At 56.6% G+C, this 13,483-nt stretch overlaps 6 protein-coding genes across 6 annotated transcripts; 3 read left to right on the top strand and 3 right to left on the bottom strand.

Moving 5' to 3' along the window:
* Positions 1–1,987: 1,987 nt before the first annotated feature.
* D7B24_001370 (uncharacterized protein) lies at positions 1,988–2,930 on the bottom strand (the record flags this gene model as incomplete). Its single annotated transcript, XM_028635607.1, has 3 exons — positions 1,988–2,644; positions 2,704–2,877; positions 2,928–2,930. The coding sequence occupies 3 exons, from the start codon at positions 2,928–2,930 to the stop codon at positions 1,988–1,990; spliced, it is 834 nt and encodes a 277-aa protein (XP_028491897.1).
* Positions 2,931–3,017: 87 nt separating this feature from the next.
* D7B24_001369 (uncharacterized protein) lies at positions 3,018–3,794 on the bottom strand (the record flags this gene model as incomplete). The annotated part of the gene is made up of 2 exons (XM_028635606.1): positions 3,018–3,541; positions 3,788–3,794. 2 exons carry the CDS (start codon positions 3,792–3,794, stop codon positions 3,018–3,020), a joined length of 531 nt encoding a protein of 176 aa, XP_028491896.1.
* A 1,030-nt stretch (positions 3,795–4,824) lies between these two features.
* On the top strand, positions 4,825–6,388 carry D7B24_001368 (uncharacterized protein; the record flags this gene model as incomplete). Its single annotated transcript, XM_028635605.1, has 4 exons — positions 4,825–4,910; positions 5,171–5,316; positions 5,638–5,697; positions 5,763–6,388. The coding sequence occupies 4 exons, from the start codon at positions 4,825–4,827 to the stop codon at positions 6,386–6,388; spliced, it is 918 nt and encodes a 305-aa protein (XP_028491895.1).
* A 787-nt stretch (positions 6,389–7,175) lies between these two features.
* D7B24_001367 (uncharacterized protein) lies at positions 7,176–9,504 on the bottom strand (the record flags this gene model as incomplete). Its single annotated transcript, XM_028635604.1, has 2 exons — positions 7,176–8,330; positions 8,383–9,504. 2 exons carry the CDS (start codon positions 9,502–9,504, stop codon positions 7,176–7,178), a joined length of 2,277 nt encoding a protein of 758 aa, XP_028491894.1.
* A 1,194-nt stretch (positions 9,505–10,698) lies between these two features.
* MGR2 (subunit of TIM23 translocase complex) lies at positions 10,699–11,298 on the top strand (the record flags this gene model as incomplete). The annotated part of the gene is made up of 5 exons (XM_028635603.1): positions 10,699–10,759; positions 10,819–10,845; positions 10,890–10,928; positions 11,005–11,095; positions 11,169–11,298. The coding sequence occupies 5 exons, from the start codon at positions 10,699–10,701 to the stop codon at positions 11,296–11,298; spliced, it is 348 nt and encodes a 115-aa protein (XP_028491893.1).
* Positions 11,299–12,337: 1,039 nt separating this feature from the next.
* Positions 12,338–13,454, top strand: D7B24_001365 (uncharacterized protein; the record flags this gene model as incomplete). The annotated part of the gene is made up of 3 exons (XM_028635602.1): positions 12,338–12,417; positions 12,468–12,654; positions 12,706–13,454. Coding segments are annotated over 3 exons (1,016 nt in total), but the record flags the coding sequence as incomplete, so codon positions are not given.
* Positions 13,455–13,483: the final 29 nt, after the last annotated feature.

Raw genomic sequence — 13,483 nt, 5'->3', positions numbered from 1 at the left:
GTTTTGCCCTAGTCCTGTGTCTGCACGTTCGGTAGATGCGCTGCCAGATGCAGATCGTTGGCTGGGTTTTGGAAAACAGGAAAGCGCCCAGGGCTGAATCTTGCATGACTGTGCTGCGCCGGCTTTTACGGACTCTAGTTGTCTGTACGCATTTCGCTCGACTTTGGTTGGACATGCGTCTTTAGGATGTCATCTGTCGAGCCCAGTCAAGAACGAGGGATGAGACATGCCTTCGAGGACAGGAGAGGAGTGATGAAGGATGATGAATTCGGCGCCTGTTGTAGGATTGTATGGTCTACGTATAATGAGGCGGACGGGAAGACGCATTGAGGCAATCGGTTTCCTCATGACTAAAATCAGGCGTCAGGTCAATAAGCGAGGAGAGTAGAGGTGGAAGACGCCTAGGCAGCAAGGTCTGCCAATTTCACAGCATCCAGTCATGGACCAGGGTCTGCAAGTGGAAATGCCCTCATTCAGGGCGGATAAAGATGGCAGATAGACCGTCGGACACAGGACAGCAAATGCTCTTTTTTTTTTAACACGCTCCGCCGACCTTTCTTACGCAAGCACCTTGCCTTCAGAATCACTCGGCGAAAAGAGGTCTCATCCTCGTCCAGTGTGGGAAGGACGAAATCACTTGTCCCGGTTCTCGCTGGCGATCACAGTATGGAGATTGCGCCATCAATCAGCTGGCCGTCCTCGCTCGCATGTATCAGAGTATACAGCTCGCGGCCGGTCCCTGAGTGGGTGTCTTGGTTGCTCTTTACACCACGGGTAGCGCAAACATCACCAGAGCAGCGTGCGAGTTTGGTCATCGCCTGGACAGGCTTTTTCTCCGTCGTTCCCTTTCAAGCCTGAGGGTTTCTGAGTTTTCGGTGGGCAAAGAAGGTACCCGCATTGCCGTGACTGGTACATTGCACATTGTCACATACGAGGGGGAAGGGGGGAGACGGGAAGATCAGCGAAACCGTACATGCGCGAGAACAATCTTATGGGGCTGGCTGGCTTGTTTTCAAAACGGTGTTTTGGTTGTACAGCAAATAGATCAGAAGCTTTAACGACGAGTCAGCATGTTGAATGGCAAACATTTTGTTTTAAAGGATCTGATGGGGCGCCTAAAGCCTTTCTCCCTTCGCAGTACTGTCATGACTGGATTACCACTACAGGTACCCGTGCGCAAACTGTTTTCCCCAAAGCATTTGTTACGAAACACTCCCCCAGATATCAAGAGTTGTCAGCCAACGTGTCCCTTCGTCAATTGAATCTGGTCAGGTTTGTTGGTTTCCCACGCCATGCTTGGTGGCGCGGTACTCACACCCGTCGCCACGAGAAGGCCAACCTCAAGACGAGCGCCCTGCGAAAGAGTCAGCAAAACCAGGAAGGGGGGAATACTTAACCTTTGTTCAAACGCCTGGCCGTTTCGCTCCAAAGTCCCCCTGACCTCTCCGCCGCAGCCCATCAGGAAAAACCCCGTCAACCTTGTCCCCCTACCACAAGAAGCAGAACGAGCTACAGTCGTCTTCTTGCCCCCAAGCTGGCCCCCCATGACAACCCTTCAGACACAACCTTCGACGATGCAGAGGGTAGGACTCCCTTCCCCAAAGTAGGGGACGTTTTCATGCGGCTGTCCGCCGCTTTCCAGAGCCCAGTGTTGCCTCCGTGGAGGGTAGGACTCCCTTCCCCAAAGTAGGGGACGTTTTCATGCGGTAGACAGCTGCTTTCCAGAGTCCGGTGTTGCCTCTGCGGCCGGGGCTGTGCGACCTGTCGAGCGAGATGAGGTGCCTGAAGACGACAAGGCGGCTGTAGCTCGGAAGTCCTGCTTCATGTGGAGGGCGAGAATGGCGTGATGGACTTTTATACCCGGTGGCGGACGCGCCGGCATGTGAGATCTTGGAACACGTCAGTTCGCACTGTTCCTCCCAAAAATAAGTGGGATCACAAGGCTCTCGTTTCCTTACCTCAAGAGACATTGGGCGAAGAAGTGCGGCTAGCGGAAGAAGATGAAGCGGTGTCGTCTACCGCGTGTTCGCACCTTTTTCGCGGGCGCGGGAATCCTGGACGCCTTCGAAATGGCGGTGGTCGTGGGCGCTGTCGATGGCACCGTCGACTGCTTGTCGGAAGCCGAGACGGACGAGCGCGAGGGCGCGGTGCGCGGGCGGTGGTAGCCGGACCGCGGGATGTTCATGGCGTCCAGATGGGCGTCGAGAGCAGCCAGGGTCGGGATCCGGACGGGCAGGCGATCTTGACGGAGGGCGGGGAGGTGGCGGGCGGCTGGGTCGAGCGCAAAGTCGTTGTCCCAGGGTCGTCCGGCGGTCTCGCCGTCGTCGTCCGTGTTGTCGTCCTTGAACCGCGAGATGAAACCGGCCGCGGCGTCTCTGTCGAGCTTCATCTGGTGGGAGGGGAGGAGGATGGACCAAGCAGGGCGGCTTGTCGATAGGGCTTGTCGGGAGCGGTGGCCCTGCGGTACATCCGGGACAGAGATGGGCGACGGCATGGTCAGCCTGGCGAGGCGGTCTTCGAGGGAGGGTTCTGGCTCCACCAAAGAGACACTTTCTTCCTCGGGGGCGTCGAGCCATCGTTGAACTGAATCTTCGATATTAGCAGGCTGGGCCTGCTGCTCTTGCTCCTCCGAAGAAAGATATTGCTAGAGACGACGGGTCAGAAGTGGAGGGCAGGAGGTGGAAACAAGAGACGATAACTCACCCACCAGTCGTCGTCCTCATCTGCTTTGGACTCTTCTTCCTCCTGGACACCAGCTGGCTTTTCAGCAAACTTGGACAGGAAGTCGAGCTGCGAATGGGCCGAGGGTGGGACGCGGACAGGCCACATCTTCGCCACGAGCTCGTCCGTGATCAGGTCTCCGTCCGTGTTATAGCGCTGACACACATGAGCGATGAGTCAACATCAAGAAGTAGAAAGCAACATACCATCCAGCTGGTGTCGGAGTCGGAATCATCGTCAAAGTTAGTAGGGGGGTTAGGGGAGGCATAGTCAACCTTCTTCTGTGGCAGAGGATCCTATCCCTTTGCCTTGGCAGAAGTCAAAGTCGTCTCCGTGTCGGGTTTCGTCTGGTCAGTGGGCTGGCTGGCGGGAACAAGAGCCTGGCGTTTCTTGGGAACCTTCAGAGACCCAACGGTAGGGAAGGCGGCTTTGAGGACCGGACGACTGGGAGGGACAAAAGTTGGCTTCTGTCTGGTCGTCTTCTGGGTCAACTTGGGCCGCGAGTAAGCTGTTGGCTTGACCTCGGGGACAGGACGGCTGGGGGGCGCGGGAGTCGTCTTGACCTTGCGTGTCTTGGGAACAGCGAGGGTGTTGCCAACAGGGGGAGGAGCCTTGGGCCTGGGGCGAAAAGAACTGGCGGGAGCTGGAGTCTTTCGGTGCTTTGCAGCCGGACGGGCAAGGGCGGGAGCGGGAGGAGGGGCGTTCTTCGGGCAACGAGCGGCGCGCCGGACATGCTTGTCATAAGCCGCTTGCTGACGACGAGCAAGAGACTCAGACAAAGCAGTGACCGTCGGCCGTTTCGTCTTCTTCAGAGCGGAATCTATGGAGTGGTCAGTTTTTGATTGGAAGGAAGAGCGGATTTGAACGAGAAGAGAGGAAAAGTCCAAGATGGATCGAGTGCAACTTGGTGAGCTTTGATCCTAGGAGGTATGCTGGGAGGGGATATGTGATGATAGTTTGCCTGTCCACTTGGCCTTTGGAGACGGACGGCACCATCACGATCACCACAACCCCAACAGAGAGTCTGCAGCAAAGCAGCTGATGCATAATAGAAAACGAAACTTACACGACATGATAACAGTGTGACCTGATAACATGAAGAAATGGGTAATAAGAGTAAGCGTGCGAAGCGATGTGGCGTAATGCGAAATCGTAGTGCGAGCGTGATCTGAAAACCGGATGAGGAGAGAAGAAGAAAGAGAGAAGCAGGAAGCAGCAAGAAAAAAAAACATATGGCAGAGCGTGAGTGCTTGTCTCCAGGCAACAACACATTCACTGGTTGTTGTCGGTTCTGCACGTGGGCCGCTGTCGTCGCGGCGTGATGGGCTGGTTGCTATGCAGTATCAAATGGCAGCGACGACGCACACAAAGCCTCAATGGGTGGTATATGTTAGTTGTGGCAGATGAGATGCTCGTATATGGTTCTTCGGGTGCCTCAAGGCCGATGATAACGACGTTGCTATTGCTATACCGACCTTCCTCTTGAATGCAGTTTCATCGTTCGTGTGGAATTACCAACTACCCTCCTTACCTACGTTACTGACATTGATGTAATACAAGGATTCAGTGCTCTGAGAAATCAAGTGATGTGAGCCACGCTGCGATGTCTTCCTGACGTCGGTTCCTGGGCTGCTGATGGTCAAACTTGGTGCTTCGCTTCAACTTCCAAGGTATCATCCTGTGAGACCTTGAGGTGCGCCTCGGGGGCTTACGAGCAAGAAGAGTGCCGGGTCAGTAATCCCAACTATCGACACATATGAACATGATAACCGATAGTTTGGGCTCTATAACATGGCATGTCAGCCACGAGTTTGATGATGCTGACGATCAGGAAGTCGACCTTCCTTGGGTCACCAAGCCAGCTACATGAAGTAACGAATGTCCTTGAATTCAAAGGCTGTTCTGCGTCAAACAATCTAGTCCAAATCAAGGTGTCATACGCCATGAATACGTTTCGGGACACCGATTCGCTTTCCCTTCTCACCAAGGAGATAGACATGTGCCTCAGATGAAGTCGGATCAGAGTGCGCTGATGTTGGGACCTCGAGGCGAGCCAACCGAGACGGAGCTAATGCACATTGCCGCGGATCCGCTACAGGGAACATGGGTCGTTCATCAGACGAGTCGCGCCGTGCGCCGCCAGCAGCTTCGCGGCTCCTCATCCATACAAGTGTACAATACCAGGCACCGTGAGTGAGCTGGTGCCTGTGGGAGCTTACAGGCGAAGAAGTTGTGGCCGCCAGACTTAACCTCTTGAGGGCGTCGTGGTGCGAAGGCCTGTTGATGCAAGCCAAGACGGAGCTCATGCAAGGGATGGAGCATTATGCTGAAAAATCGAGCCTTCACGGACGATAATAGATTTGACTGGCATGGAAATCCCCATGGACCAAGCTGACTATCCCATCGCCCCAAAGAGATAAGCTGATGGGGATGTCTCACATGTTTGCAGCGTTGTCTACGTCCCCAAAGATCTCTTCTCCAGCCTATTCCGTCGAACCAGCCTGACCAAGATGCATATGACATGGCGACAGAGCAGGTCAAACCTCCTGATTTCAGATCTCGAGCACTATTCTCGCACCGGTACTGCAGATAGATGTAAGCTGCGACGACGCCACGGAAAGGGGTCGTCCATCTCCAAAACCCCACGATTCTCTGAACAACGCAATGCCAGGGAGCTGGCCGCATTCCACGCCGTACTCGCCAAAACACCAGGCCAAATATAACCACTGCCCAGCGCCCTGACAGGTTACTCTTGGTCCGATCTCTGTCCAAGCAGTTATAGAACTAAGGAGTGGCCTCTAGGTCGCGCGATCACACCCTTCAGATCGAAAGTCGTTTGAGCCGAGAGAATAAGACAGATTGTTTGGCCCGTCAATACTGACGACACGATGAATGAGTCTCCACACTCGTTTCAAGGCTTCGATGAAGCTCAAGCCTCCCCGCTTTACGACCTGATGGCCGAGGTCGGCTACTCTGGTACGTCGTTGCGTTTCTCCCAGACGACACCCCCAGATCGAGCCATGTACTAATGTGGAGCGCAGATTTCGACAAAGATACCGTCACAACAGTCATAACGCCATACTCCTTCGCCTACGCCTCACGACCTGCGCTCCTCGAAGACCCCTTCATCGACGACCCCTTTGTCGATGAGGAAACGCCTGCCATCTCCTCCGTCACCCACCTGCCGCAGCCTTCCGACTCGGACACCAAAGCCCGCATCACATCTTGGCTCGACGCCGTCGACCCCATCGTCGCACCCCCGCGACCGCCCAGCCCAGACCTGTACCCCCTCGAGCCAATGGGCTCCAGCAGCAACAGCACGCCGCACGAAGACGCCGCGCTCGCAGCCCCGGCGGCGGCGGTGGCGGCAGCCGTGTCGCGAAGAGTGACAGTCACCGTCCTCGGCCCGGGCTTCATCGGCCGCATGCCCGGCCCCGCGACCGTCGAGTTCCAGGCGCTCCTGCTCGCGGGCCTGCTGGCCGTGCTCCTGGCGCCGCGCATGACGCTCATACTCGTCTGCAGCGTCTCGCTGTCGCGGCTCGGCGAGAAGGCGCTGTACGGGGGCGACGCGGACAGGCGTGTCGCGGGATGCTGCGCCGCGGATGAGCTGGAGGGGTACGAGGCCGGGAGGCGGGTGGGTGGCGTGCTGGGGATGGGGACCTGGTGATATTTCGTTATGGGCTGTATCTTCTCGATGGTCCAAGAGTGGTTTTATTTTCTGGCTCTGCTTTCGATTGGCGTCTGCGAGATGGTTCATTTGGCGTTCGAGGGCATTTTGTATTTGGTTGTAAAGCGTTGGAGGCACACATCTTTCTCGTTAATCCGACCTCTCTCTTGTTATACGTTCAGATGGCATCACTCTGAGAACAGCTGCAAAATGGTCATTTCAATCTTCTCTTCTTTCATCATGAGGTTACTTGCTGATCTACGTCCGCTGGCCACCAGGCTGACAGCCTAGCAGCCATTCGACACCTGCCTGACGCAGCCTATCCATTGCGCTACCACGTCCGCTGTCGAGGTCGGGCGAGCGGGTTAGAAATCCTGCTTTCTAAACCTCGCGGCCAGCCGTCACGTCACACTTTCCCGTCCCAGTTCTGTTGTCACAAGATTTCCTCCTTCATCAAGTCGGAACGCCGCCGTTGCCTGGCCCTACTGTTTCAAGGGAAACGCGCAAAGAAGAAGTAGAAGAAGAAGAAACGAAGAAAGATCAAAAGAAGGAAGAAACGCATCCCTAGGTTGTTGTCGTTGTCCAGTCGTACAGTGTGAAGGTAATAGATACAAAGGGAAGAAAAAGACTGTTCCCTGTGTGGGGCGCGATTGCGTCGCTCGCTGTTCGTTCGTCTCATTCGGTTGATGCAAAAAAGAAGTGACTTCAAACGCCAGAAGCTATGATGTATCGATGTGCACGGTTTCAGTAGGGAGGGAGGGCAGCCTGCCCGCAGCAGCTCAGGCTATTAGTGGGCGGGCCGTGGGGGCGGCTGCCAGCCGTTGATATATGCCATGAGGCCCACGCCTATTAGCACTACGCCGAGCATCGAGGTGTATGGCACTCCGTCGACCAATGCTCGCTTGTGCATCAGGGCTCCAGTCGACGCTGTGAGCGGCGTGATTGTGTTCGCCCTCGAGAGTGTGGGCCTGTCGGCGGGATCCTCGACATGGGATTTGCTCACGCCGTTTGCCTGCTCGAGAGGTCCCTCGGACTGTTCTCGTGATGCTCGGCTGCTGCTGCGACCACGTCCCTTCGAGGGCGACCGGCTCTTGGCGAGTTCGGCAGCTTGTCGCGCCTCCTCTTCCTTGCGGAGCTTGACAACCATTTCGGCTAGGGTTTGGCGATCCGTATCTCTCTCGGCTTCGGCCTTTTCGCAACGCTGCTTCCACGCCGCCATCTGCTGCTTCAAGTCGTTCATATCCGACATCATAGAATCAATCTTGGTCTGGAGCTGGACGGTGACCTCTTCCACCTTATCGACCGGCGCTGCATCCGGTTGATTGACATCGGATTGGTCGTCAGCATCGGCAACGGCGTCGGCGTCGGGCATATCGACGTCGACAGGCTCGGCACCTTCGCGCGGTGGCTCGAACGCTTCCTCCAACAAATCTGATCCACCCTCGTTGGACACGCCGTTCGCTTCTTTGGTGATGGCCGTGTCCTCTAGTCTCCTCGCGAGATCTTCAGCCAGTTCGCGCGCTTCACGCTCCCTCTGCAACATTTCTTCCAAGTCCTTCATCCTGGTTGTCTGCGTGTCGATTTCCTTTTTCGCGTTGTTGAGCGCCTCGGTCAGTTGGATGATTTGGCTCATGTTGTCGGGACGCACGGGCGACGAGTTGGTCGGGTGCGACTTGGGTCGTTCGGTGGCGGCCCGTTTCAGAGAGGGGACATCGGGCTTCTCGGGCAGTGGCTGCTGTGGCGGCGGAGCGGGAGGATCCGAGAATCTCGCCTTAGAGTCGGCTCGAAAGGGCAGCCCGTTGCCGTTCATCATGTGCTTTGGAAGTTCAGGCACGTCTGGCTTGTCCAGGTCCTTGATGTCTTCCTTTGAGAGAAGGGCACCAATGAACTGTCCGGTACGGCCCAAGTCTTGCGATTGCAGGCGGGCGCTTCGCATCTCGTTCTGACACAGATTAGTTTACCCTGGATTTCACATGTGGCAAGGAGACACTCACGTGAAGACGCTTGATGATGTGGTCCGAGGTGACCGAGGACAACATGAAGGGCCCACGACCAGGTGCGCCGTTCATCTGGGGGCCTGCGATACCGCCGGCGGGCATCATTCTCCCGTTGCTGGCCATGGAGACGTTGCTGCCCTGCCTTCCCCTGTACTGCTGCATGCCGCCGCCTTGGGAGGGTCCGAGCATGGCGCCGCCGTTTGCAGGATCGAGATCACCAAAGTTCATCTCCATGACGTTGCTGGAGGGGTTGGCAAAACCGGCATGTTCCACCTTGGCAGCCACCTTGTGATGGACGACGGTCTTCTGATCCTCGCTGACAATGTCAATGCCCAGCTCGAGATGATCCTGGGTCTGCAGCTCATGAGGCTCAGACTCGCGGTTCTCGGCGGAGAGGCGGCTGCCGTTGACAAATGTTCCGTTTGACGACTTGACGTCGCGGATGAAGATCTTGCCCATACGGTCAGCCCATACCTCGGCGTGTTGCCTGGACAGCACTTTGCTGTCGAAGAAGCCATTCGCAGGCGTCGGGATCGTCTTTTGGTTGGTCTGGCGGCCGATACGGAGGCTGTCGGGGTAGAACGGCACGGAAATGGTTTTGCGCTCAAAGGTGCCGTTGAGAGAGAGTAGGAAGAGCACAGGCTGGCCGGAGGGCATGGGCTCGCCGAGGGGACGTGCGCCCAGGCTCTGCTGCTGTGCCATCTGAGGTTGTCCGGGGTTCTGCTGCAGTGAGCTGCCGTTGATCGTGTGGCCGTTCATGGGGCCGCGCCCTGCCGGCATCCTGCCGAGCTCGACAGGGTTTTCTGGTTTCCCGGGCGGCCAGGGTGCCTTGGGCTGGGGACGCTTGCGGGATGCGGTGCTTGACCACGAGCTCATGTCCGAGTTGGTCGACGGCGCTCCATTCGACTGCGAGCCGTTGGTGGCGACGGTGGTGGTGGAGGAGGCGGAGGAAGTCGAAGAGATGGAAGAGGAAGAGTTGCTTCGCTGCATGGGCTTCCGCGGCATGAACATGCCTCTGACGTCGTCGGAGTTCATCGAGTTGAGGTTTTGGCCGCCGTTAATATTCCATGCCGAGCGGTTGATCTGCTGGAAGGAGGGAGGATTCGCCACGGCCGTCATGAGGAAAAGAGTCGTTCGGGAGAAACTGTCGCAGATGGTGAGGAAGCTAGCCGGCGTTCGTCGATGGGGAGAGAAGGAGGGAGGAGGGCGAAAGAGGGAGGCTCAACGCGTCGGCAGCTCGATGGTTGGTCGCTCCTCCGACACAGAAACGACTCGAACAAGTCGTCTCCGAGATGCCCAGTCGCGTCGGGGATATCGTAGGTATGGCGGCAGGTCGTGAAAATGATGTGACTAGGCGCAAGAAGGAAAAGTCAGTGGTCACGGTCGCAGGGTCAGGGAGGAGGGTGGCCGGTAAATGGGGCGGCCAGGCGGCCTGACACGAGCACGGACCCCGACAGCGACCGAAAAAATGACATGGATACAAGGAGCAGCGGGCCGTGAACTCACCTAGCAATTGAAGTCGATGGCAAGCAACGTGGTGCGCGTCTGGCGACAGCAAAAAGTCGAAGGCCAGTTGAGGTGGTCAAGGGTCAATTCAGTTGGGAGGACGTCTGGCTCTTCGTCCCAGCAATGATTCGCTAAGCGCTTAGCGTCAGGACACACGGGCCAGAGACCACACGCGCCTGAGCCGCACGGCCAGGGACGTTGCACAGTGACAGTTGACGGCCACTGGCTGCGATGCAATGGGGCTGCCGCAAGAGAGAGAGAGAGAAGGAAAAAGCAACGGGTAGCCAGCTAAGGCATACGATGGTCCAAAGTCACTTGCATATGGGATTCTTGCACGAGCATCATGAAATGCTTGTCGTGGGCTATTCCACACCGACGTTTTGGGCTGGAAAGCTCCGTTAGACGCCTGACAGACCCGCAAAACTAGCTCACGTGAGAGCACAGCACTGGACGCGGCCTGGATACGGCCATATCGTTAGGGGGTAGGCATCGTTTTAGTGGAAGTAGGGAGCCAGGTAAAGTCTCGGATAGCACTGTGGTAGGCCCATCCCCTCCTGTCAGGCCATCCGTCTCCCCATACGATCCACGTGACATGAGAGGCGCACGGGCCATTTCAAGCTCCCCTGCTGTTGCTCCTCCACTCGAGTCGAAACCATTGGATCGCGGGCGGCTGTCAAAAGTTCAGTGCCTGACCCGACGCTGTTGAAGTTGCGATACCACCAGACGCGAGGTCCTGTCCTGTCCGATTCCACGACATCATCTCTGTCCCCTAGACGCAGAATCCCTGCTACGATCCCCACCGCCAATATGCCTCCCATGCCCTCGAACGCTGGCGGCCACCCTGCCGCCCAATCCAACCTGGACAAGCGTACGAGCACATGAAAGAACCCTTGCTAGCAATGGCGTCGGAGTACTGACAAGTCGCAGTCAAGATGGGAGCCATCATGGGTGGCAGTATGTGAACGAAGCATTCTCAGCGCAAGACCCCAAGCTCACAGGATTACTAGCTGTCGGTACCATCATGGGCTTCATCTTTGGTACGTCGGCCTGCCCACTACAGCCACTCGGCCGCACCGAACCCGAGAATGCGCCGACTGACAGAGAAAATGACAGGCACCGTCAGCATCTTCCGCTACGGCGCTGGACCTAACGGTATCATGAGGACCCTGGGCCAGTACATGCTGGGATCCGGGTCAACATTCGGGTTCGTCTCGAGACCTCTCACGGTCTCTCCCCACCAAGACGAGGCCGACCCTGGCTGACCACCCGCGTTCCAGTTTCTTCATGTCCATCGGCAGCGTCATCCGATCCGACACATCCCCTATCGTCGAGCAGGCCTACCGTCAGGCGCAGCGAAGGGCCTTCATCATGTCCCACCCCGCGATGCAGCGCCCGAGGTCCGACTAGATCGATCGACCGACCGGAACGAGACACACCACGCACAGGCGCGGCATGTACATCACCACCCCGCCCTCGAGAATCATTCGATCGTGTTTTCGGAGGCGTCTGTGTATAGTAGGAGAGATCTGGGGCCATATCACGACTGGATGATTAGAGAACCCTGCCCAAAAAAAAAAAAAAAAAAAAAAAGGATTGCATCTTCAAGCTGTTACAAAATACGTTCTTCATCAAGTGTTGGAGTGAGATCGTGGCCCGCCCTTGGGAATCATTCGCTGAGCTCTTTCCTTCCGAGAGACGCTGATATGATGTTCACATCATCGCGTCTTTGTCTTGTTCCACCTCATTCCAGGTAGGTACTCTGTGTACCCAACGGACATGGACATTTTGTCGTCATTCGAGGTATCGCCCTGCAGTCAGCGCAGCCTTGCAGGTACAGCGCCCGAAGCCCATGGAACGATATGGCAGCAGCTTGAGAAACCACGAATGCTTTTCTGGTTCACAATCTATTTCTTCAGCTGTCCAGCCTTCAACGACGTCTCAACCTCGTTTGCGACCCCACGAGCTGAACATGCCTGCAACCTGCGGCTGCGGAAGTCCGCCGCGCATGTCACCCTCTCCGCCGGCTGGAGTACTTCCCCGTTGCATTGAAGCCTTTCTCCCGCCTTCAAGAGGGCCCAGGCCTATCAAGTCGCTGTGCAGCCTTGACACCCTGTGCGCCATGCAGCACTTCGGCTCGCCTCGAACCGCGCCATCGACCAAACGCCATGTTGTGCTGAATGACAGATGGAACGCCGACTACCCTATTTGGCTCTCACTCTGCAACTGTGCAGGCCTTGCATTGTGTAATCCCGCCGCCATCCCCTGTCTTTCGTCATGCATATGACGAAAGCCGAATCCAAGACCTGGTCCATGGTCGTATCATTTCATCCATAGATCCCCCGCCCAATATAACTCTTCGACTGCCCGCCTATGTTCAATCATCATCTTGCCGTATCTTTTACGTCGACCTCTTCTTACTCTTGACTTTGACGTTCGCGAGTCTGTCATGTTTGCCAAGTCGTTCGCCGTGTGGTATATGAGCCTCGGTGCTGCAGCCGCCGCTGGGGCGAGCTTATACGACTACATGTAAGCGACGTGAACCATCCTCACCTCCGCCTCGTCCTGACAATGCACAGAGTCGTGGGTGGTGGAACGGCGGGTCTCACCATTGCCAGGCGTCTCAGCGATGACCCAAAGGTCTCCGTGCTAGTTCTAGAAGCGGGCGACGACCATTCCGAGGACCCCAATGTTCTGGTGCCCGGGCTTTTTCCAGCCATGTATGGTGATCCTAAGTATGACTGGGACTACAAGACGATCCCGCAGGTACGAGCGAGAATCGTGGATGTGCCCTCATTGCCTTCTAACAGTGCGCAGACTGCCGCCAACGATAGGGTATTCGCCCACATTCGCGGTAAACAGCTCGGCGGCTCATCCGCCGTCAACTTCATGTTCTGGACCCACGCCGCGCAACAGGATATTGACAACTGGGGCGAGCTCGGCAACAAGGGCTGGTCGTGGAAGGAACTGGCGCCATACTATGAGAGGTCGGAGACCTTCATGCCGCCCTCTCAACAGCTGATCCGGGACTTGCGCCTGGAGTTTGTTGACCCCAAAGCCCATGGCTACAAAGGACCCATTGTCAACGCGTTTCCGGATCTTCACAGCCCGCTACTTCCGGCGTGGCCACGCACATACGAGACTCTGGGACTGGGCGTCAATGGAGACCCTCGAAGCGGGCTGGCGCTGGGGGGATTTGTTAATCCCCTTAGTATTGACCCTTCGCGACGCGAAAGGAGCTATGCTGCGAATGCTTACTTGGGTCCCATTCGCAAGCGAACGAACCTCAAAGTCATCACCGGGGCTTTTGTCGACAGGATTCTAGTGGACAAGATTCGGTCCACGGCGGTAGCCACTGGTGTCCAGTGGACCAAGGACGGCGCCAAGGACACGGCAGATGCTCGTAGCGAGGTGATTCTCTCCGCCGGATCGATCGCCTCGCCTCAGATCTTGGAGCTCTCGGGTATTGGGGGCAGGCGGCTCTTGCAGAAGCATGGCATAGAGGTGAAGGTGGACAATGCCAATGTCGGACAGAATTTGCAGGATCATCTTTACGTTCCACTTGGGTAAGTACCCTTCCACAACTGATATCGGT

This window comes from Verticillium nonalfalfae, assembly GCF_003724135.2.
Source record: "Verticillium nonalfalfae strain VnAa140/NRRL 66861 chromosome Unknown scaffold_128, whole genome shotgun sequence".
NCBI classification, from domain to species: Eukaryota; Fungi; Ascomycota; class Sordariomycetes; order Glomerellales; family Plectosphaerellaceae; genus Verticillium; species Verticillium nonalfalfae.
Note: the sequence above shows the minus strand (reverse complement) of the source record. Positions and strands in the feature narration are given on the sequence as shown.